This window comes from Musa acuminata, chromosome BXJ2-11 (assembly GCF_036884655.1).
Source record: "Musa acuminata AAA Group cultivar baxijiao chromosome BXJ2-11, Cavendish_Baxijiao_AAA, whole genome shotgun sequence".
NCBI lineage: Eukaryota > Viridiplantae > Streptophyta > Magnoliopsida > Zingiberales > Musaceae > Musa > Musa acuminata.
Window position 1 is genome coordinate 4780812 of NC_088348.1, and position 25735 is coordinate 4806546.

Consider the following 25735-nt stretch of genomic DNA (forward strand, 5'->3'; position numbering starts at 1 on the left):
ATCCCATAATTTACAGCTAGTTTTAAGTTGCAGGAATTAGAAACTCAAGTTTCTTTTTTTCAGATTTGAAGTATATCTTGCGAAAGAAGTTAATCATGTTGATTGAACGAAAAGAGACTCTTGATAGAAGAGTCACAGAAGAAAACCTAGAGAAAGAAAAATATATCATTCTCAAGGCAAGTGATGGGCGTTAAATTGTGGTGGATGTGACCATTACAAACCAATCAAGAATAATAATAAAAAATTATTTTTGGACTTTGATGATGATGACGATAAGGAGTTCGTGAAGCTTGATAAGAGCATGTTGATCGAGGTCATAATGGCAACCAATTATCTCAATGCAAGGCCATTGCTCGATCTAACTTGTTAATCCTTGACTAACACTGTTAAAAATATATTGGTCTAAGATGTGAGAGAATATAAAGATGTGAGAGAGTGACTTTACTGAGGAAGAAGAAAATATAATTTCGACTAAGGGTGATTAGTTTTCCAAGAATGCTTGTCCTAATTTCATGATAACTGTGGGCATCCGAGTAATTTTTTTTATCATTATAAGATTAATTTTTTAGATAAATTGATACGATGACTGTGATGGTAAAAACCCAATGCACTAGTACTTACTAAGAACATGAGTTGATTTTGAAATTACTTACAGATTTGTTATTATGTAATGTTTTGGTTTATTGCGTGGTAATTTTGGACATCAAGATTGGAAATGATTTTTTTCTGATATCAAACAATTTTATTTTACTTGAGATAAATTATCAAACAATAAATTATGCAAGCCTCCTGAGAATGGAAGACTATGAACAGTGTGTTTGTAGGATCTCTTGTAATTTTTGTAACCACAAATTCAGACAATCCTTGCGATATCCCTTAAGATAGATTGGTGGAAGCAAAATTCAGGATTTCATAAATCTTACGAGAAAAGAAAAAAAGAATTAATGGAAGTCCGAGACATAAATGTTACGAGAAAAGGAAAAACAATTAATGGAAGCAAAATTTGGGATGTAAAATGTTACGAGAAAAGAAAAAAAAATTGAAATAAGCCAAGAAGAAGACAAACGATGGAAGGGAGAGGCCGGCGTTGGGTCATCAGATAACGGATGACACGACGGCCCCTCTCCACCAACGAAACCTTAACCCAAACCCCTGTTTACCTGTTTCTTTCCGCTGCCTTCTCTCTCTCTCTCTCTCTCTCTCGCTGATCAGTCTATCTTCTCTCCGCCTCCTCTTTCTCCCGTCTCCGATTCAAATGGCCGTTTCTCCGGTAGGTATGACGGCTGTTGTCTCGGTGGCGGTGCCCTCGACATCCTCCCTCCCATGCCACCGGCCCATTCTCCTACGGGTTCCCCCACTTCGCTGCCCGTCCCGGCGCCCTCTGAACCCTTGGGTCGGCCGTCGCGCCAGCGCTCCCGTCTCCGCTACCCCGGCCGCCTCTTCCACGGACGAGGTCGCCGCAGTCTCTCCTTCAGGAGGTATAACGCTGACGCCCTTTTGCCTTTTCTAGTTCTGCTTCTTTTGAAACTTGTGAGGCTTGGCTTGCTTGATGCTGCTGTTGCCGAATTATTCCCCCTGTTTCTATCATACGTTCTTGTCGATGTTGATGTTGGACGAATCATGGTCCTCAGCTCAAGAAGTTGTTCTTGAAGAATTTGCATTACCTTGCTGATTTCACTTTTATATATGATTTGCTGCCTTGAAGGGTATTGGAAAAGTATGCCTTTTCTTTGTTGGTCACAACTTATAGGTATCTCATCATCAATGCGAACATAGTACGAGTGATCAAACATGCCACACTGGTGGGTGGAAGTAATTGAAATGCAACTAACTAAAAGAATTTTGAAGAAGATAAAGGGAACTTTCACCACACTGAATATGCCTTTTCCAATATCCGCATTGTATTCTATAAAGTCTGCAATTGTTTGACTGTGACATTAGAGTTATCATCTAATGAAATGCTGATTTATCTGTAGTATTATATACAGAAGGGAAAAGAAAAAAAACGTCCAAGGATTTTTAGAATCATCTCATGTAACTGACCTTTAACCAAACATGTGACTGTCTCCTGAATATCTTTTCCTCCTATGAGGACACTTATACTATGTTTTAAAATTCTTGAATCTGATTGGCCTTTTATTGGTTGATTATTGATCTATTGTTATACTATAACTAATCAAATCTAAATACGATAAAGGCCTCTGATTCAGTAGGCCAATTCCTTGAAAGACAGTGTTATTACTATATTCCAACATTACAATTAGACAATGGAAGCGTCCTATCTAGGGACCAAATTGGTCATTTAATTTACTTAAGATCCTTACGTCATCCATATGGCTTCCAATTATGAACTTGGAATTGTGAGTTTAGAGACTATAATGGTATCTCTGGTTCATTTAGCAAATACAGCATCATGGATAATTATATTCTTTCGTAGTCTTAGTGCTCTCCCATTCTTAACTTGCTTTTGATGTCAATGGAAGGATACAAAATGAGTTTTCCATGTATCACTGCCATCTCTTATATCACATTCCAAGGGAGCTAACATACATAAGAGGTGATCTGGGGTACCTTTGGATGATTCAGTAAGATTTAGAAATTATTTTAACATTTGAATGACTTAGTTCATAGATCTAGTCTATTTTGATTGGCTACTGGAGACAATTGCATGCTATGTGTGTGTACCGAGTGTGTTCTTTAGCACACATTAGTTTAAGCTGTGGGAGAGCCACTACTGTTTAAGGAATACATTTTAGAATTTGAGGAGCAATTCAGCTATGTATGTAAGATCAGCAGGTTTCAGTTATTCTTCGCAAAAAAAGTCTACTTACATCAAGCCATGGGTATAAGAACACTAGAGTCATGCTATAAAAAAATCTCGTAACGTAATCAAGAGCCACAAGATTGATTGGTTAAGCATGTGGAAGTTGCTCACAATACTGATGGTAAAACTTGACGGAAAAGGATTTTGAAGTAGCTATTTGTGGTAAAGCAAGTTATCCAGTTAAGAACTTCAATAATTTTTTACACACTTTTTCTTAGGACTTCAGCAGGATATCAAGTGTGGAACTCAGTGTGAATGATTACAGAAAATTCCAAAGTAATAAGAATATGTACTTTTTCTAGTTTCAGTGATTTTCCATGTGATTTTTAGACTGCAGTGTTAATGGTACATCGATACCAAATGATATTTCAGTGCACTACACCTGTAAAAAATATAATTTGCAAGATGAGTCGGGCAGTGGCTCACAATACTCATGCTGTTTTAATTTTTTGTAAGGTGAGCATCTTGCTTTGCTCGGATGAGTGGCTAGGTAAGCACTTACCACCTTGGGCAGTTTGGAACCTTGGTTCCTTTTAGCCCAGGCGTACCTTTGACAATACTGCTTGCAAATGGAAATTCAGTATATTGCCATATTTTGGGGCCACCACTGCCAACGTTCATTGACATGAGTGTTTGATTGCATGTTTGGTTTTAATATTGAAATTTTTTCTTTCTTTTATTTGTAAATTTTGTTCTTCTAGAGATAAGCTTTTTTTTTAGTTTGTCAGCAGGTCATCCTGTTGCTTTTTTACAAAATTATACCAATCAACTGTAATAAATTATTAGTCCATGTTATTTATGAGTGTATTATGTAAGTATGGATCTCATCTCTCTATCTCCCTGTCTGTCCATTAGAACTCCCCCAAAATAAACATTTAGATGTTTGAAAATCATGGCATTTGTGGCCATCTATTTTTCTATTCATCTTAAAGAAGTGCATTGAGGTATATGATTGTCATCTGCTTTTAGCTATTAGAAATTGCTGGATTATTCTGTAAAATTTAAATGAGATACTTGCTGCAGATTCTTCTAGTGGAATTGAGAACTTGGTGATCATTGGTTCTGGTCCAGCTGGTTATACTGCAGCTATATATGCTGCTCGTGCAAATTTAAAGCCTGTTGTGTTTGAAGGTTATCAAGTAGGTGGTGTTCCAGGAGGGCAGTTAATGACTACTACAGAAGTTGAAAATTTTCCTGGGTTTCCAGAAGGGATAACCGGTCCTGATTTGATGGATAGGTATATAAGTCATGCTACATGCCTAAATGCTTTCGCTTTGTAATTTTTTTCTTTTCTATATTAACTAATAAATCATTACTTGATTTTATAACTTACAATCATGACATTTGCGTAGGATGCGACGGCAAGCTGAACGTTGGGGTGCTGAACTTTTTCAAGAAGATGTCGAATTTGTTGTTGTCCGGACTAATCCTTTCATCATCCGCAGTAGTGAGCGTGAGGTGACATTTACCTCTTTCTAGTTTCTACCAAATTCATTCTGAAAATATCCATATAGAAAAGTTCATATATGCTGCTTCGCAAAAACAATTAAAACAGAAATTTTATAATTGACCATATGCAAACTTTTTCCTCATCTATTTTATTGCATTGGAAGTCTGAAATCTCTAAGAACCTTCCCAACTCTTTTATTATCTATATGGTGCACCCATAATATCAATTAAGTGGTAGTTTGGTGCAAGGAACACCATCTCATGTAGACCGGCTATGTTGGTTCCTAGTTGGACCGGTATTTAACGATAGTCACTAGTGTATCATATGTTGGTACAATGGTATGCATTGGTATTCCAAAAATAGCTCGAAATTAAAAAAATCCCATTTTAATTTTTTCATATAATTTCTTGGTATGTAAACTATATTTAAATAAGAATAAAGTGTAGCTAAACCGTAAATTTATAGAAAGTATATGTTATTTGGATTAAAATAAAAATTTTCAACCTTGAATATAAAATTTTAAGGTGATGTTTCTATCATGTCTTACATTTGAATTGGACTGACATTTTTGAAACTCAAAGAGTACAGTTCCATGATAATCAACATGAATAAAATAAAATAAAAAAACATGAATATGGTAAGATCCTATGTAGAAATTCTCAAAAGGAAGTATGTTTCTAGTTTGGGAATTGTATATACTCACCATTTATATGTTTCTTGAAATGGTTCTCTTCTGTTTTTAGTTTCCTTTTAGCAGCATATATATGGCCAGTCTCCAGCTACTTATGCAGAATAAAAGGAGTTAATATTTGATCTTAGTTGGACCATGATGTGGCTACTCGATACTCTATTGAGAAGACATGTAACATGTCATATACCTAATAAATCATTAGATGAAGTGTTATGTTTTTTTTGCTGACTTGAAGATGTCCAATTACTGCTATATGGATATTGATAAAAAAAGGTTTATTCCTTGCCTATTATGTAAAAAACGATGAGGATTTTAGAAAAGGTCATCCAGCCATATAAAAGATATGAATGTCCTAAATTTTTTTAACATGGTAAAAGTTGATATTAAGCTAGTTTATTTGATGCCAATGTTCTTTTCTATATTCTATGTTGTGATGTTAATTTTTTTTTCCTTTTTTGGTTTATGCATATAGGTAAAATGCCATAGTCTTATCATAGCAACAGGAGCAAATGCCAAAAGAGTTAGGTTGCCTCGTGAAGACGAATTTTGGAGTAGAGGGATCAGTGCTTGTGCAATATGTGATGGAGCATCACCACTATTCAAGGGGCAAGTATTGGCTGTTGTTGGAGGAGGTGACACAGCTACTGAGGAAGCATTATACTTGACCAAATATGCACGCCATGTACACTTGCTTGTTCGTAAAAACCATCTGCGGGCATCTAAAGCTATGCAAGACAGGTTAGTTAACTTAATGCAATAATTTATTTTCCAGCCGAAGTCTTTTTGGGTCTTTATGATTTAAATCTTCATAATGAATGAGCATCTTTTTCTTCTAATAACAAAGCTCTTCTGATAATGAGCAAATATCCACATAATATACTCACATATATGAGGAAACTAATCAATAATAAACCTCTACCTATTATTTAAATGAGCTTTGAAATCCTCCATGTTTATCTCTTTCATATTCCAAGATCAGTCTATTCTAGTGCCAGGTCATGGATATTCTTTTTACAACAATATTTATTGGTGGAAACTAGAGGGCGGGTCTTGGTGTCATGCTAAGGTTGCTTGCAATCTAGTTGAATAGGACTCGAATCGTGGAAATTATCTTCATTCTTGCATGGTAGGGTTGCATAGATTGACTCTTCTCAGAGCTCTCATTGACCGTTCCCATACCCCTCATCAGTGTGGGATCTTGGAGTCTGGCAATCCTTTTTTCATTTATTGGACAAGATCGTATCCATTCAAGTTATTCAAAAATTTTTTTATTGGTAAGATGTCTAGAGCTCTTCATCTTAAAGTAGTTCATCATCTTGTTGATCCTATTCAGGTGTGTCCTTTAATGCTGATAGAGTAAAATGTTACATTGTTTGCTGAAGTGAAAATTTTCGTTGCAGTTTGGCTTGTTAGCCTCCATAATTTTGACATATATCTAGCTTAAGCTTTGTTGATCAGGTACCTTCTTGTATATGTAAATAGTTTTATAAGGTCTCTGACTTAATTTTCTTTATGAAGCCCTCAAATTAGTGGACTAGCTGAATTGATCTCCTATGTCAAATTAGAATATTTTGCAATCAACATACTTTGTGAAGCATCTAACTGGTTCAACTATGCCTTGTTAGGACTAGGAGATCCATCTCACTGAGACCTTCCATTACTTGCTTGTCTACCTTACAAAATCTTTTCTAACCTATTTATTTAAATAGTCTTGAGGTTTTATGTCATATCTAATATTGTTGATGGTTAGATGGTTCATTCTTAGATTCTGGTTTGGGACTTGACTAAGTGTATACCCAAAATTGGATGATAATTTGTTGTACTAGTGAAGGTGCCAAAGTTCCAAATTGCTTGAGGAGATAGGTGCTTGGCCGAATGAAGCAACACACTCATTATTATAAAAAAATTATAAAAATATATAATTAAGAATAAAGACAAACATTAAAATAAAAATTAGATGATCATTAAAATAAAAATAGAAAGAGGTATATTCTGATGTCTTTGGCAACGGAGAGTGTGGTTGAGAGGGTAGCAGATTAATGTCAACAAAGAGCTGAGAGGTGGTGGGGGTGGGGGAGACTGGTGATGGAGACTTGACAACAAAGAGATGAGAGGGCAGCAGAGAGCTGAGAAAGCAATGAAGAGTTGAGAAGGCGAGAGGGAGCTGAGGGGAGATCAAGGAGACTGAGAGGTACCGAGCCGACAGTTGAGAGCTGAGAGGGTTGAGGAGACTAAGACGGTGATTGAGAGGTATTGGTCCTCTTAGTATTACTAAAATTAAATCTCATATCTTGTCTTAGTCCTATTTAATTTAAAACCATCGATTTCTTAGATTCAAGGTTTGTAATGTTGCACAATACAGTTCAATACAGGCAGTATTTATCAGTCCGAAAACCTATCGGTGCACAAACCAGGTGAAACCAAGCATTGTGCCTAGTTTGTAGTGTACCATTTGGTATAAGGCCTATACTACTTCGTACATCCAAGACAGGGATTGTACCATCTGGTATGGGGCTTGTACCACCTAATACACAACGGTACAAGCCTTATACCGTGTGTCCTATTTTGCTTTCTGAGCTTTTTTTTCAGGCTTTTTCCAAAACTTGGTACATACTAGCGTACCGACACTACGGATTGGTATCTAGTTTAAAACTAATTCAATTGGAACTCTCATCAATTGAGACAATATCATCAGGGAATAATGTAAACCATGGAAGTCTATTTTGTATATACTATAAGTTCATCCATTACCAATCACTGCATGAGAGTTAAGAATCATCATTTGTGGATTAATTTTGGAGAAAAGAGTAAGGTTTAAGTTTACTTGACCAAACATTGCAGTGATTGGTTGCTAGAAAGCTTTGTGTCAGTGCATTGAGCAGTGTGGACACTTGGTGTGTTTAAAAGTACATCATGCATCCTAGACGTGATTGAAAAATATGAAGTCTGCAACCAATTGAGGGTTTCTAGCTGGAAGTTTGAAACCAATAGAGGAACTTTGAAAGAAAAAGAGTTGTGATTGAAAAATATGAAGTCATTAAAAGTACACCAATTTCGATGCTTTGAATCAAATCTACTTTGTTATATGTTAGAAGTTAGAACAACTTTGCTCTGTTTCACATGTGAGAAGCTACTTAATCAAGAAAAGAAAAAAACTTGTTTCTGCTTTAGTTACTCCTGGGTACATGTTAAATTGATATGTTCAGTATTGTTGGCAGCTTGTCTTGGTATGATGTGCTGGTGGATATGCCTGGGTATTTTCAGTAATGAAAATGTTGGTAGATATTTTCTTCTTTGCACAAGGTCATGACGACTGCATGCACGACTGACTTTGTAGTGGTTGATAATTGCTGTCATCCTCTTGTTCCATGTTTATCCATCCACTATGGGCAACATGTTTCACCAAGCTTAAATTTGTGATACTAATCATGGTCCAATTGGGTATCTTTCTTTTGGTATAATACTTACTAAGACTACTTAATAACTTGTAGCAATCTGCGTATCTGACATAATAATGATCATTCCATTTGTAACATGAGGATGTTCCACAGTTCTTTGTAGGTTATAAAGTCCAGTAATTAATCAACAATACCCTATTGTTTTATTACTTAACAGCTTTGATGGATCTTGTAGACTGATGCAAGCAAGTTACTACAAGCATTGATGATGGTAAATATTCAATCCCTGAATGTTTTTTTAACAGGTTGATTATGGCGAATGTTTCACAGAGTATTCAACAACCCAAATATCACAGTGCACTTCAATACAGAAGCCATGGACGTTGTTAGCAATAGCAAGGGCCAGATGTCAGGAGTTTTAACAAAAAGAGTTGATACAGGCGAAGAATCAGTACTCGATGTAAAAGGTCTATTCTATGGTATAGGGCATACTCCAAACAGCCAGTTGTTGGAAGGACAAATTGAACTTGATAGTTCTGGATATATCTTAGTCAAAGAAGGCACAGCAAAAACTTCAGTTGAAGGTGTCTTTGCTGCTGGTGATGTACAGGTAATGCTGATGTTTCTTTTTGTACTTGCATGATTGTTTTCTTGTCTTATTTAATTCTAATATTTATTTTTCTAGACTGTTTTCCATGATATATATTTGTACTTCGTCGAGATATACCATAATTTCTTGATAATTCTTCACAGTTTTGCATCTTGTAAGATAGAAGGAAGATGAACAACACCCTTTGCATATGCTTAAAGCAAAATTAACATGGTAGTAGTTAAATAAAAATTTATTTGTTTGTGTTGTTTTGTAACCAGGATACCTTGGATTGGGGGATTTGGACCCGATCCAACTTATTCATATAGGGTTGGTGAGAAACCCAATATTGATAATATCTTTTATCTATTTCCAAGGGTGAAAGAGTATAGAGGCTGTGATGGCAGCAGCAGTTGCTGCCACCAATCTGATGGCTACTATCTGACTAACTGTAGAGATGAGGATAAGACTCAGCAGGATCAGAGAGAGAGAGAGAGAGAGAGAGAGAGACTTTGTGTAATGTCGCTGCTGTGACATGGTTATGCAGAGTAAGTCACGGACAGCAGACAGGCCTTTGATCTACTCCTTGAGTGGTTTCATGTTAGCCTCGTTCGAATTAATGATATTTAAGGATTGTTCTGGTTACTAAATAATATTCAAGAATGTTCTTTCTGAATATCCTTTTAAACATATGTTATCCAAGGTTTCTTTGCTTCTATATTTTCAAACAAGTGCCTATTTTCCTTTTTTGGCTAGGATTTTTTCTTGGTGTTATAACCCATATCGAGAATCTTCCTGAAGTGACCAAGTGCTGTCCTCATGAAAATTCTAGACATACCTCTAAACACACTAGAAGTCCATTTTGGTCCCAGAGGATGCTAGATCTGGTTCGATTGACTTAAATTGGGATTTGATCAAACACAGTCTCCTTTGTGATGGATTGCTACTTTGGGACTATCAAGGGTTGGGTCATGGAATATGCTTCTTTCTTGGGGCAAATTAGCTTATATTTTGACTCTCTTCAAATCCCACATTAATCTAATTCGTGGAGTTGACATTTCTTTGTCATACACAGATTATACCCCTTTGACTAGGTTAACTTAAACCTTTTTAACTGAGGAGCATTTGGATGGTCAAACCAAAAAACACCAACTTAACCTTGGTCAGAAACCAAGCTCAGCCTAAGTAAACCATATGCAAGTTAAAAAAATTTTAATGTGATATTGGATTTGTAAGTTCCAGGTCAAAAACTGAAAAATGATCTGGTAGAAAAACTGTAATTTATGTTGGGTTGGAAGTTGGAACAATTAAAATCCAGGATTCTCACTTTCTTGTTGGTGATGGTAGGATCATGAGTGGAGGCAAGCGATTACTGCTGCTGGTTCTGGATGCGTTGCTGCTTTATCTGTTGAAAGATATCTAGTTTCAAACAATCTTCTTGTTGAGTTCCATCAGGTAATATGTTTCAGTATAATTCAATCAGATATTACTGGCTTATGTTACTGTGAAATTCAATCTGATGGCTACTACTATCTGACTAGAAGGTTAGTTGTTGCTACTGTGAAAACTTAATGGATGTAAACCTAAATCCAATAAAGTTTTACCTTTATTGTGATTAGATGGTATACTAGAAGTTGCATCTTTGAGTATACTGATTCACTATGTTCAATTTTAATGTACACCCAATGTTTCAGTATTGATTATTGGGCCACTTATAATTTGTGGTAAAAGTTAACTGTTTTGTTTAATCACAATTGACACCAATAGAGAAGATGTTAAGTCAAACTCATAAGCACCTGCCATCATGAACATGAGTGAATACATTTAAATCAGTATGCCATTGTATTGTTTTTCATTTTTAACAGCCTGTAACTGAAGATGTCAAGAAGGAACTTACTGACAAGGATGTACAAATGGGTTTTGATATAACACTGACAAAGCACAAAGGACAGGTAACAGAAGTTCATTTCATTTGATAGTGTACCATCAACATGAGAGCTTTTATTTTACATCACTTTAATTGGAGCTGGATCTTGCAGTATGCACTTCGGAAGTTGTATCATGAAAGCCCAAGGTTATTATGTGTTCTATATACAGCACCAACATGTGGTCCATGTAGGACACTGAAACCAATTTTAAGCAAGGTACCATAAGATTATGCCTTGAAAACAATTATTCATGTACTTGTATGCCTAGATATTTAATCTCAGGTTTGTGTTCCTTTTTATAGTCATTATTATTTTTCATATTGTCCAAAACTCCATGCTGTATCTATTGTCTAATTTTACATTGATAATAACAACAACTAACCTTCTAGTCCTGAATTTTTTGGAGTGTTACAATAAATTAGAATCTGGTAATTGTAACTGCACATGTGGGAACCATATTATAGCACACTGGGTATTGGGATCATGGCAGCATACAAGGAACATGACAAGACAAACCGAGATGGAAGAACAGAGGGATATCTTTTTCTTTCTTTGTTGCAATAATGGTAATTATGTTGGCCTTTGAACAACAGAGCGGTTTCAGGATCTGCACATGCTCATCAAAAACACTTGGCTAGTTTTTTTGTTACTAGGTGTAATTGAGCTAAGCTATAGAAAGATCACCAATGTCTAAGCTTCAGTTGGAATTAATCTTGAGCCTAGATAAATGATCAATCTGGGCTTGTTACATTATGATTAATTGTTAGATTTTGAGCCTAACTTGAAATCAAGCCAATCACAACCCTCAATGAAGTGGCTTGATGAGCTAAATTCATATTTCATCCATGACTGAGATGGACTATTGATTTACATCCTTTTTAATCTCAACTTTGAAGAGTGGTTCAGGCTTGGGTGTATTGGTCTTCTATGGTGTTATATTATTATCTCAACGTACCTTGTTACTTGGGGTAAGCAATTGAAATGGAAACAAACATTCATTATAGTTTCAAAATTAAAATAAATTATTTTAAGAGTGAATATGGACTCCATACATTGTAAGGCAAGTTTATACTTAGTAAACTTGTTGTTTGGTATTTAGGTGTACGCATGCATGCATATGCATAACTTTGAGCCATCTTGAGTTCTCAACTGAACAGTGATAATTTCAGGCTTGGCTTGATATACACCTTTGAGCCAGTCTTACTTTCTGGCTTGCTTGTTTATATACGAGTCAATCTTAACTGAAAGTCAATTCAAGATGATCTCAAGTTGTACATCCGTAGCTTTTTACAACAAGCAACCTTTTTTATGATCAAGCCAATTAAACATGTATTCATGAGAATCTAAGACTGGTACGTTTTCTTATATTAATTGCTTCCACTAGGATCGTCCAACTTTAAGGAATTATTATTTATGGTGTCAAGTACATGTGGATCGACAAGTTCACAGTTCTCCGATTTCTACAAAGCCAATAGAAGCTTGAGCTAAAGGTCCTAAACCTCAGCTCACGAATGGTTTAGAAGAGTTTGAAATTGCAATTAAAACCTTCATCATGGAAGGAAATTGGTACTCAAGCAGTCTTTTGTAATTCGTTAGTTGTTAAAGACTCTAACATGGGGAAAAGGCCATTTCACGAAACATGAAATGAACTTTGCTGGGCACCAGTTAGCATTTCTTAAAAGCTTATTGCATGGTGTCCATGAGTGTATAGAACATATGGGATATTTCAGCATCAGGTTCAAACAGTTACGGTAGAAATTCACCATTGAGATCAATTAAAATGTCGGCCCTTTGCTTATTCCAACGAGGGTTCCAAAGTTGGAGAACTTCATGCTTGCAAGAGTTTTGCACTTAATATGAAGTTTTAATTTAAGCTGGCTGAAAATATTATGAAAGCATAAATAATTATTTTGGGCATTGTCGTCGTTATTTATCATATCCTTCAGTAACATGGCCTCACTATGTCCAGTGCTTGGCTAAGGATGCATTTTCTGGCTTCATGATTACAACATGACTTTTCTAGTAATAGTTTCCCTTTCTCCAATGAGTGCTCCTGGTCCTGTCTTTCCAGCATTCTTTATCAATATCAATCAAGTGGCTTTCTCTGCTTTGTTTCTGCTCCTTTTGTTCCACTCACACCATAGGTATTTGGTTTTCATACCTAAACTTGCCTCTTTATCCTGGGGTGAGTATGTGGGCTTGGAGAAAGCTCTATAAGAATTGATAACCCCAAGATGTTATGTTCCTCTCTGTGGCCCATGCGTTGCACCGGCGAATTGGATGATTTGCCTTTTTAAAAATACAAGAAGCGTGACATTTTTCCGGCTATTGAAGTCCTGCTGTTGGTAGGAAATGGATAGCTTAATAAAATAGGTAGCCTATCCATTCTTTCTTGGATTCTATAATCTCCATGTCATAAGGTTTTGGGTCCTTTGGGACCCAACTTCAGGTATCATAGTTCCACAAGATTAGTATTAGGTTTTGTTGGCTACAGGATCAACAGGATTAATAGAATTGGATTGATGAGATTGAAATCGGTTGAGAAAACAATTCAAAATAAAAATTATAATAAGTATGGAAATATTAGAAAATTTATAAGACAAAATTTGAGAAAAGATACTTTATACAAAAATAAATAATTTCAATTGCAAAATAAAACATTATATACAAGATAACAATACAAACTAATAATTTATCAGAAAATATTCATTGTATATTTTTAAAAAATATATCATAAAATGATATTAATGTAGTAAATAATTCAGAAGGCTTAAATTTTGTGCACCTATAGCTTTGAAAATAACAATGGACTGAAAGACCCTATTGCTTCTGAAAACACCATCTTGTAAGTGTTATGGTCTTCCTTCAAGATTTATGGTTTACCTTTTCTTCTCCTTCCCGTCCTTCCACTCCTCACATCTTTCTTTGTACAGTATTTTAGGTAGAAAAATAATGCCAATGCAGGTCCTTAGTGTAATTCAAAATTTCTTTATATGGCTTCTAATACATAAACTGTATTAGTGTGGGTTAGTTGACAAAGAAAGAATATCTGTATTAGTTTGAAACACCCATCTCAATTTAGTAACCCACACCTAGGAAGCTGGTAAAATAATACATGGTTATTACTTCATTTTTTGCATCAGGGTTTTCTACCGAAAACACTACACAACCTAATAAGACTTTATTAGAGACTAACAAAAGAGATTTGATTGTCTTTGATTTAACTAAATATGTCGCCTTTTACATAGTTCAATGATGAAAAAATATTTGTGTAGCTAACCCTAAATGACTGGAACATTACTCTTTGTTGTTGTTGTATAATTTCCATTCCTTTATCCTAATGAAGCTTAGATAGAGGTAGGCAAAAACCATCATGCGCCGGCCTGACCTGTCTTCAGTTTTTCTTTCAGTATTCGTTTTGAGAAGTCTTGTTAAGGCGAGTATTACCACTTGTTTATTAGCATAAGTAAAATGGAACTTTCTTTTATCGCAGGTGATAGATGAATTTGATCAAAATGTGCACTTCGTTGAAATTGACATTGAAGAAGACCCTGAAATTGCAGAAGCAGCGGGAATTATGGGAACACCCTGTGTTCAATTCTTTAAAAAAAGGGAAATGCTTAGGTCAGTTTGATTATATCTAGAGCACTGTGGCTGCTTTAATACATATTGGTTGAACTTGCTCTTTCTTGCATGCACCTGCTATTTTTTTGGATAAATTTCATCCAGTTTGCTGTTGAATATTCCTAGAATACAGAATAAGATTTATTTTCATGGACTGAGACTATTAAACCACTACAGAATTTTGTCATTTCAACCTTGCCTTGTGCTTCCCTAGATGAAGACAATATTCACGATGTCTCCGTGCTAGCTTGAACTTCCTAGAAAGAAATCTATGAAATGTATAAATCTGCACAGGCATTCATATTGGTTTCTCTTGGTGCATATTCATTTTAATGGATTTCAAGTGTGATGATCTCAGCATGTTTACATTGTAGATTGTCCATCTGATATTTGATTGGAGATTAAGATCTTATAAAGCTAGACTATGTTGTGTAGTGTTTCCGGTAGAAAATAAGGTCAATGCATTAACATGAAGAGACAGATTGCTGTCTCTGGACCATATTCAAATTATACTAATCTCAATTGACGACTATGTATTCTTTTACTAGCTTCCTAGGATGATGGGCCTTTGTATGGAGATATCCACTGTTGAATAATTCTGGTCTAGATATTATAACTTTAGAGGATGTATTGGAAGTCTCAACTAATAGATGTGTCCTTTTTTTTACTGGTAAGGTTCCTGGGGGCTGGGAGTACCCAACATATCCTTGTCCTTTAGAGTTCTGAGCTCCAAGGAAACAATGATACAGCTTTATATACTCATTTTCTCCTAAACTTACAAATTAACCTGTTAAAGTCTAAGTTTATGACTTAGCATTTGATCGAGATATGTGAACTCCAATATGCTTGCCAAGCAGAACTGATGCAAGATTGAGATGGATGTTTTGGACTTAAGCCAAAACTCAATTGTGTCTAGACAATTTTTTATTGCAGCCTAGTCATATGTGCTTGTTCCCATGTTTTATATCAAGAAAAGAAGAAAATGTTTGTGACTACTATTACCTGATCTAATGACAGCATAGGCAACTTGCTAGTTCTCTGCAGATACTGTCTCATGTCATTCTCTTGTTCATGGCCTATTATTAATCTTCTTTTTGGTTCTACCTGCAGGACAGTACCTGGTGTGAAAATGAAGAAAGAATACAGAGAATTTATCGAGGCAAACAAATGAAAGAAACAAAACTTGCAGTTTTAGGTTCTGTTGGTTTTTCTGTTTTGCTCTTCAATTTACCCATCCAAAATGCCAATTTTCCAACTTTTCTGGAAACCCAAATATGTACATTCAGTGATCTTTAGGAAATGCTTAATTTACAACTTGGATATCCCATTCTCTCAGGTAATTTTGTTTGGAGACGAGTTCAAGAATCTCATGATTTATCTGTTGTCCGTTGAAGGTTCTTTTTTCATTTGCAAGTTGTGAAATATATGAAAGCTTCATTTAAATGTCTATTCAAAACGATAATTCCTGTTAAGATATTCTAGCATTTTGCAATTATGATTTGATCAAAATACTCTTTATACTCTTTCTGCTTTTATTTATCGGATAGAATGAAGAAATTTGGCTTACGGGCTCTTTTATATATTTGCATGGATAAATATTTGTTAATAGGGTTAAGGTTCATTTTTGTTTTTATGACTTTGGCCATGAATCATTTAAGTCTTTATGATTTACTCGTATCTAAAATATTTTTTATATTTTTAAAAATATAGTATATAAGTTTTTTTATATTAAATTTTAGTTAATGATATATTGATTTATAATAAATTATTAATATAATGAAATGTGTAATTTAAGTTTAAAAAATGAGTTCATTTTAGCTCTTATGGTTTGATTTTGTTTGTCTAAAATAATCTATATATTTTTAGAAATGTAATATATAAGTTCTTCCTATTAGAGTTTGTTTACATGACATGTTGACTCATAATAAATTATTAATATAATAACATGTATAATTTAAGTTAAAAAAAGATTTATCTTATCGAAGAAGAGGAAACGACGAAGGTCATAGCGGTGGATGAAAGTGGAGAGGCAAAGGTATGAGATCGGAGGCGACGGTAGGGGAGAGTTGGACTATCACATTATAGGTGTGATGAGTGGGAGTGCAAGAGAAGATGAAGTGGGAGGTGGTAGGGATGAAGACGTCCAAAAGGAGGAAGAGGGATCAATAGACCATTACATGCTTAGTGTCGAGCTAGTTGATGCACATCCACATGAGATAGGATCGGAAGTTTCTGAGCTTGTCGTTAACGTGAGAGATGTTGCATGCGTACGACACCTTGCTAGGCAGCAACGACTCGATGTTGTTATTAGTGGTCACTTCTACGATGACGCATTCTCTCGCTATTGATGGTGATATTAATTTTTTTTTATTTTAATTATAAGTATTATTATATTAATGATTTATTGTTAGTCAGCATACAACGTAAGTAGACTCTAACGTTTATTGACTCATACTTGACAAAAAGAGCTTATATGATATGTTTTTAAAAATATAAAGGTTATTTTAGATACGAGCAAAATTATAAGGGCTTTAGTGGTTAATGACCAAAACCGCATGAGTTAATATGAATTTTTTTAAATTTAAATTATATATATCATTATATTAATTAATTATTTATTAAGAGTTAGTACGTCACGTAAACAGATTCTAACGTTTATTAACTCAAATTTGATGAGATGAGTTTATATACTATATTTTTTAAAATATATAAATTATTTTAAATACGAATAAACCATATGAGTTGATGAGATGAGTTTATAATATATATTACGTTTTTTAAAATATATAAATTATTTCAAATACGAATAAACCATATGAGCTGATTTATAGTCAAAACCATAGTAGCTAAAATAGAACTTGCCTTTGTTAATATCACGTGTCTATCAAAGTAATGCCACTTACTAGGTTTTGTTCCTTTGTTGTATTTAGGAATTAGGAGTATTCTTTTCGCGGAGACATTCGACCGAGGGAAATTAATAAAAGAAGAAGGAACCCACGCTAATGTTCTGTTCTTAGTATCATGTTGTTTCGATGGTTGTCTATTATTAATCACACATGAGATGATAGATCAAATTAGAGGTGGCACACCTATGCATTTGTGAGAAGTGGCTTACGAATTTACTGATTCTAACTTAGTTGCTCACTTTACAACTTGTACAACTCAATTCAAAATTAGTATAACCATAACGAGGCATGTCTGTTTTTTTGTGTCATCTATGTTGATGCTTATTTTCATATTATAAGGATAAGTATTAACATAATTAATTATTATTTTTTACTATGTTAGATACGAAATTAGTATCATGTTTGAATATGTCCATGTTAAATAAATATATATAATTAATTAAAATAAATAAAAAATTATTTAAAAAATCACATTAGAAGTTGTCGATGAGAGCATTGTGTCAATTTGAGCTAACACTGAAAGAAAAAAGAATTAATATTACATAGAAGTAGGAAAACATTAAAAGATTGTTCGGACCATATTTTCAGACTTTTGGGACTGATCCGGACGAAAATAAAATCCTCAGCCTCAGTATTGAAGAGATGATGCCCTGTGATCATATTCTTTTCCACAGTAGACGAGCAAATGATGATAAGTTCATCAAAACGAGCCCAATTCGCAAGCCGAATGTGTCGGTTTGTTGCTTTTACATATGATTTTGATATCTTCTTTAAAGAATTAAAATAATAATAAAAACAATATTACCATACATGTTCAAGATTATTGTGATATAATTATTATATCGTGAAGAAGGAACCTTTTCCGAATAGTAAAAGGGTTATCTTGTTGTGTTGATCTATCTAAACCAACGACGATCACACATCCAAATCCTCTCTCTAAATCGAGTAGCCCAACGCAAGCCACGGGCTCGCTCCTCAGGGCAGTTTTAAGCGTCCAGGTGTCCCCTTCTCTTATCCTTTCCCTCCCACCCTGCGCTCGTCACCTCCTTCCCCCTCCATGGCGATGGCGGCCATCGCTAACCCAACCACCCTTTCCCCACCCACCGCTCTCGCCTCCCAAAAGCCCGTCGCTTCTCACTTCCCCTCGTCTCTCCGCCCCCTTTCCTCCACTTCTTCTTCCTCCTCCTCCGCCGCCGCTTACGCTCTCCACAATCTTCACCGGATTGCGAAACCCTGGCTCCCTATCATCCCTAGAAAACTCGACGCTCCCCTCGTGCGCCTCGAGGCGGCGGCCGTCGCCGACGCGGAAGCGGAGCTTGCCGAAGGTGAAGCCGCCTCCGACTCCGACTCCGACTCCGCCGTCGCCACCGCAACCCCACCGTCCAAGCCCAAGACCGGGAAGGCCGCCTTGCCTCTCAAGAGAGACAGAGTATATCCTCTTCTTTGTACTTATCTCTATGTTTGCTTGTGTATGTGTGTCGGGTTTTGTATGTGTCGCTCCAGATTTGTTGATCTTCTTGTAATGAGCAGACGAGGTCGAAGCGGTTCTTGGAGATACAGAAACTGAGAGAGAACAAGAAGGAGTATGACGTGCCCGCGGCGGTTTCACTTCTTAAACAAACGTCGAACACGAAATTCGTGGGGTCGGCGGAGGCCCACTTCCGCCTCAACATTGATCCCAAGTACAACGACCAGCAGCTGAGGGCCACGGTGTTGATTCCTTCTTACACTCTTGTTTGATCATGTTTGGATATTATGCGCTTCTCATTTCGTGTTTTGGTGTCATATAGGTGAACTTGCCGAAGGGGACCGGGCAGACTGTTAAAGTGGCTGTGCTCACACAAGGTGCGTTCAGTATATATATATACAGACACACACACACACACACATTTCCCTTACATTCTACTCTTCGTTGTTGCAATAACAATGTAACACAGACTGCAGTGTTTGTCTTAATAAAAAGTCTGACATGAATTTCTCTGCCTTTTCTGATGAATTGATAGCTTTTCACGACAGTATTGATCTCTGTTTGTGTATGAGTCAATTTTATTCTTTTTTTTACCATTTGAATAATGAGATCTTGAAAATGATTTTTTTAGAAACTAGTGATCCATGAGCAACCAAAGATTGAAAAGTGGCATTTGGTTATAGAGTTACTTTGCTTCTTGTACGACATTACCGTAATTGTACTGGACATACCTATTCTCATCCAATTTCTATTTGGAACAGTATCTTCCTGTTCATGACTCCTTGCACTTCTATTTTTATTATTTGGCTTGAAGACTTGTGGCTTTCTTTGTCATAATGGAGATTCATGCACTTTTCTATATAGCAAATCCTGTTTACTTCTCTCGATAAAATATGGACATTTGCTTGTTTTTTGTTCCATGAAATGGAGGGTGGCAAGACTATTAATGATAGATGTGCACATATTGACTGTTTACTATTTCATGTAGGAGATAATTCTATGTATAACTTGCAATATATGCATCTATGGCTGAGCCAGCAGGTGAGTCTGTTGTGAATGCTGGACATTGCTGATTTAGGTGCACAGAGCATACAGATATATTGCATTCGTGTCCCAAATCCTTCTGAAGTGGTAATAGAGCAACAACAGTGAGGTTCTACACATGCATAGATATATGTATATGGTTCCAATTTAAGTTGAATTCTAACTGGACTTCAGGTTGCCAATAGGTTTTTTTTATTAGGTGTCACATTTTGGAATTAAGTTTTAAGGGTGACATTTTTTTAGTAATTTAAGGGTGAGCTTTAAGTAAAAATTTTAATGGTCTTGACAACAGTTTCAACTTTCAAGTATCTAAATTCAACTGCTGAATATTTTTATCAGTTAACCAATTAGTTGTAAAGTTCTCATGGGAACTCTGATTTAGGGATGAACTAAACAGCCAGCCACCTCGTTTTGGATTATCAATTCATTTATAATTCAGGTATTCTATAAAGCCATGGTCGAGAGAAGAAGATATGGTAGTTACTTTGATGTGAATTATTCTTATGTTTCCAATTTCTCTTATTGATCAGCAAAAAGTCCTCTTTGTAGATTTGGAATCCAAATGTTTGTGTTCTGCAATTGTTTGTTTAAAGTAAAATGATTAATATATTCAAGTAGTCTTACAATCATAGTGGTTGCTTTTTGACAATATCAATTGCAAATTGTGGTTATATGAATTCAGGCTCATAAGCTTGTTGAATAATTTGTTCTTTGAGTTTCACATGTGTATCCAAATTCTCTAGGTGAAAGAATCGATGAAGCAAAAAATGCGGGAGCTGATATAGTTGGTGGGGAAGAATTAATACAACAGATAAAAGGCGGATTTATGGATTTTGATAAGTTAATTGCTTCTCCAGATATGATGCCCAAGGTCTATATCTTGTATACAAAAGGACTTCTTGCTTTCTAGTTGCTGCTGTTCTTGAATAGATATCTCATAAATGTAAATAAATTAAATCTTATGCATAAGGCTATGTAAGCAAATTGATATGATTTTAAGTACCATTCATTCCAGTGAGTTGATTAAGTATTCACCAGTTATCGAAAATCAAACTGGATATTGGCTAATAATAGAAAAAGTTTCACTATGTTAAGTGCCTACTCAAATTAATGTCCATAATTGCCTTTTGGATGTTCTTCTTACTACAATGTACAAAATATATAATTCTTAACGGAAATTATACCACCCATATTGTGATTGAAAATTTATTTTAATACACATGCACTAAATTCTTTATTTTTGGAAAGCTGTTTTGCTTTTTTCCAGCTTTTGTAACTCTAGTAGGTGCAGAGATCAAGAAATACAAACTTATTGCTCGGTTTTTAATACTTCAAGGTTCATAATTTTCTAGTCTCAATTTCCTTCCAAGTGAATATGCTATTTCTATCTACGTAATCTTTCATCCCTTTCCATGGGCAAGATTGGATTATTTTCTTAAATTTGTTGTTTTTCTTAATGCCTATAATCAGGTTGCCAGTTTGGGAAAACTCTTAGGCCCACGTGGACTTATGCCTAATCCAAAAGCTGGTACAGTTACCACAGACATACCTCAGGTATTGCTGAAAATGTTGTTCTACAAACTTGTTTCTGTTTAACCAATTGTGATGTTCAATGCATTGTTCTCCTAAATTTGCTCCTTTGTGAATCTGAGACATATTGTGATTCTCCTATCAATTTTTTTTTCGTTTGCAAATTACTATAGTTGCTGGTGAAACATTGGCATTGATTGTCAATATTAGATTTTATTTGGTTGATGCTTTTCAAGTAGTAATTTTTCTGTCAGATCTTTTTTCATAACATGCTTAAGAAGGGCTATATATTGTCCTCATGTTACATCAGATTTGACCATTCTTGAGGTACCAGAATGTGTAGTCAGGTCTCTAGGTCAATATTGGTTGAAAATTGCTGGTTGTCCTAAGGCATCAATCTTCTTTTGGCTTTTTATCTGGTTAAGCTTTATGTGGTCTATTGCCTGCCTGCACACAGATATGTTTTTCAACTTTCTGAACCTGATTCACTTTTAATATATGCTTTTCTGAATTTGTAGAAGCTACAGAGTTCCACAGGGAATTTATTTTCCTTCTTTCTTTTCCACCTTCTTATTCATTTTAATAATGCTAGTAGGTTTGCTTTGAACCTATGAAATTTGATTATGTTCACTTTAATAATGAAATAGAAATTCTTCATATCTTTAGAGAATTTGTTGGTAAATGAATACTGACCAATAGTAAGGTGATCTTGCAAGATGAAAACTGTAATTAACTAAGGGAAATGAGTATTGATTCATTGAGGTATCTATCAACAGGCTATCTGTCAAGTATTTGGCACTTGTCTCAGCTTAGATAATGTGGGACTTGTTAATGCTGAAATAAGGGTTCTTAGGCAACTTGAACCATGTAACAGGATACCATGTAGTCTTGCTTTTACATTTATATGGTAGGGTATAGTTTTTTTTTTTTTGGTAAGCTATAGCATTATGTTTTTGAAGCATTTATATGCTTTAATTGATATATCTCAGCTTGAATCCAACGCCTGACTTAAGGATCAAATATCAATAAACTGCTACACAAAATTTCTTATGCTGGGACACTTTCTTTTATAGGTAATTTAGTTGTAGCAGAACCATTTAATTGTATATGTAAACGTAGAAGAGGTTCATTGCACATAATTGTATTTTTCTCAGGTTTAGTTTTGACTTCCATTGGAAATTTGGTAGGATAGTTCACTTCAAAGAGATCTTGCAATCCATATGCAGAGAATGAAGTTCTAACAGATGTTTATAAGTTCACATTTAGTGATGGAATCCTTTTATTTTCTTTTCTCTGTTGACTTCTGCCCTGGTTATTTCTTTTTTTTTCTTTTGGATGTAGATGAGTAAGCATTTGAATTGGTTGTCTAGGTTTGGTCTACTTTTGGATGTAACATACATTGGTGTGATAAGATACTTCTTGGTTGTTCAAGAATCCAAACAACTAAAGTGTGGGCTCTAGAAATTCCACACTTTTGTTTTTAAAAAAACAACTTTGGTTCTGCCTTTGTCTGTAAACCTTGGTCATGATAATTGTGAAAAACGTTATCATTTGAAACAAAACTTTACAGTACTTTATCTTCAAGTCATGCTTTTTGCGTGTTGAATCTGTCAAGGTAATAATGTTCAGAAATTTGACTAAAAAGAATTGCTACTACAACTAACATGTTCATGCAAAGTTTAAACATGTTACTTCTCTCGTTGGTTTAATTGGCTGCCTAGAGATCAGAACATCAAGATCAATATGGATTATTGACAGTAGTGCAAGAAGGAAAGAACTATGCAGTAACAAGAGTAGCCTTTTATCTTAACCAAGGTATGCAGCTTCGAATAATATCGTCCGGTATGGGTGGTACATACCGGTCTGTCAGTTGACCGGTACATGGACTGCCCATTATCGGATAGGACGGAATATATATATATATATTTTATATATATATATAATTTTTTTTATAAAAGACGATATCGTGTCGTCTTTTATAAAATTATATATATATATATATATATATATATATATATGAGGTGACGTCGCCCCGTGTGGGAGAAGGAAAAGGCGATGTTGCCGAGGCGATGCGATGTTGCCTTTTATAAAATATATATATATATAAATGAGGCAATGTCCCGCCCGGGAGAAGAGAGAGGCGACGTTGCCGAATTTTATATATATATATCGAGCGGTATATCGCTCGGTATACAGTATCGTATCATATCGAGTGAATGTCGAAACTCCGGTACGGTACGCTATTTCAATCATTGATCTTAACCATTTGTAATTTTCTTTTAAATGATATTTCATGCTTTAAAGGATAATAATAAGCCATAACTATAAACTATTTGGGAAGGGTACATGGATCTCTTCATCCTATAAAGTCCAAAGTATAAAAGACAGCTTTGGAGGATTTATTTTGTTAGTTACTTATGATATTCAAGATTCTTAGACTGATTAAGCAGATCAAAGGATTATCTTTATGCCTTTATGTTAAAGTGACTTTTAATAATAAAATTACTCTATTATGTGAATTCCATGTTACTTATCTTTTTGCAGTTCAATCTCTGAATGTTTTTTTATTAACTGTACTTAAATTGTTTGATAGTTGATTTGACATTGATCCGCTTTACCTACTGGTTTCTGAGAGTGGAATAGTTGGGTGTAAGCATGAAGGTGTAAGGATGGCAGTAACAAAATCTTTGTTTCAGGCTATTCAAGAGTTTAAGAAAGGTAAAGTTGAATACAGAGTGGACAAGACCGGGATTGTCCACTTACCTTTTGGGAAGATCAATTTTTCTGATGAAGACCTTATTGTCAATCTGGTAGCAGCAGTTGTATGTATTTTCTTTGTCAAAGAACTCAAGTATTTCTGAGAAACGAAATAGGTCTATCGGCAAAGATATGGTTAATTCAACCGTTTTGTCTTTGTTTTGTCTTTCTCTCGTATGCAGAGATCGATAGAAGCAAACAAACCTTCTGGTGCAAAAGGAGTTTACTGGAAAAGTGCACATATTTGTTCATCAATGGGACCTTCAATTCGGTTAAATATAAGAGAAATGCTTGACTACAAACCCCCTATGGTCTAGCAGCTCAGAAGAACATGTGAACTTCCCAGAGTAGTCTACCATCATCATGGAACAACTCCAAGAAACAAAAAAAGATCAAAGAGCACAACGGAAAGCATTAGCATCTGGGAGCAGCGCCGTTTTCTTATTGGATCACCAACACTACCTGTGCATGTTGTTAACCTCATGAAGTAGTGATCTTCCTTGTATCTTTTGTGATATCTGAGTTTTTCCGTTGCCAGAAGTGCACAGCATGTATCTTTTCACCAACACTACCTGTGCATGTTGTTAAACTCATGAAGTAGTGATCTTCCTTGTATCTTTTGTGAGATATGAGTTTTTTGTTCCCAGAAGTGCACAGCATGTACCTTTTCATTTTGTTGCCAGAAGTGCACAGCGTGTATCTTTTCACCAACACTACTGGTGCATGTTGTTAACCTCATAAAGTAGTGATCTTTCCCTGTATCTCTCGTGAGTTTTTTGTTGCCAGAAAGTGCACAGCATGTATGCTGCGTGGTGCGTACTGTTGTTGGATGTTTGGTTGGGCTCGAAACCCACGTTTGTGTCTTCCACGCTTGAACACCCTTAGCAGCATTGTTTGTGGGTTATTCTACCCAGATGGAAGCGTCCTCTGGGTTAGCGTTTTGCCGCTGCGGTTGTCGCCATCCTGCAGGCTCACTCCAGGTTAGACATGTTCGGCCCATGGGTTGTCATAGGACGATCCACGTAAAGCGACACCGTAGTGGGCCTGTGGGCTAACCGCAGCGTGGCCCAAATAATTTGCAAGTAGATATCCGGTTGGGACTAAAATACCCAACCAGCTATCGTGATCTCTAGTAGGAAAGTGCTACTTAATTATAACATGCTTGATTAGTCTCATATTGAAAATATAAAAAGATTTTAATTGGTGTATATGAGCTTAACCGATGTTTCGATACTAATGTTATATATTATATAAGTTAATAGATCATTTATCTTCACAAAAGATCCCATATTCCATCTCAATAAGTTAAGTAATGTTTGGATATCAAACGGACATCCTAAGATGGTAATCTTAATGTGATTGATTTTTTTTTTTCTTTTTTGTAATCAGTTTTGTAATAACTTCTGTAGCTAATTGTCAACTCTTGCCGATTGTGATTTCAATATTATGTATGGTCATGCCATATCGATTGAAGTAGATTCCAAGTAAGTAATATTAGGAACCATACAACACACTATGATTGAAAT

The 25735-nt window shown here is 35.4% G+C and overlaps 2 protein-coding genes across 3 annotated transcripts; both read left to right on the forward strand.

The window, feature by feature from the left end:
- Positions 1-1090: 1090 nt before the first annotated feature.
- On the forward strand, positions 1091-15839 carry LOC103970520 (thioredoxin reductase NTRC). Its single transcript, XM_009384321.3, has 10 exons — positions 1091-1478; positions 3848-4061; positions 4177-4282; positions 5438-5703; positions 8694-8973; positions 10300-10407; positions 10818-10904; positions 10992-11096; positions 14374-14504; positions 15615-15839. The coding sequence occupies exons 1-10, from the start codon at positions 1256-1258 to the stop codon at positions 15673-15675; spliced, it is 1581 nt and encodes a 526-aa protein (XP_009382596.3). The 5' UTR covers positions 1091-1255; the 3' UTR covers positions 15676-15839.
- Positions 15840-18401: 2562 nt separating this feature from the next.
- On the forward strand, positions 18402-24824 carry LOC135627806 (large ribosomal subunit protein uL1c-like). 2 transcript variants are annotated; one of them, XM_065134135.1, is made up of 7 exons: positions 18408-18839; positions 18941-19120; positions 19201-19255; positions 20666-20793; positions 21393-21476; positions 24149-24274; positions 24392-24824. In XM_065134135.1, the coding sequence occupies exons 1-7, from the start codon at positions 18468-18470 to the stop codon at positions 24524-24526; spliced, it is 1080 nt and encodes a 359-aa protein (XP_064990207.1). In that variant the 5' UTR covers positions 18408-18467; the 3' UTR covers positions 24527-24824. The 2 variants fall into 2 exon arrangements, with proteins under 2 accessions (XP_064990208.1, XP_064990207.1); XM_065134136.1 differs by lacking the exon at positions 24149-24274 and having other exon boundaries at positions 18402-18839.
- The last annotated feature ends 911 nt before the right edge of the window (positions 24825-25735 follow it).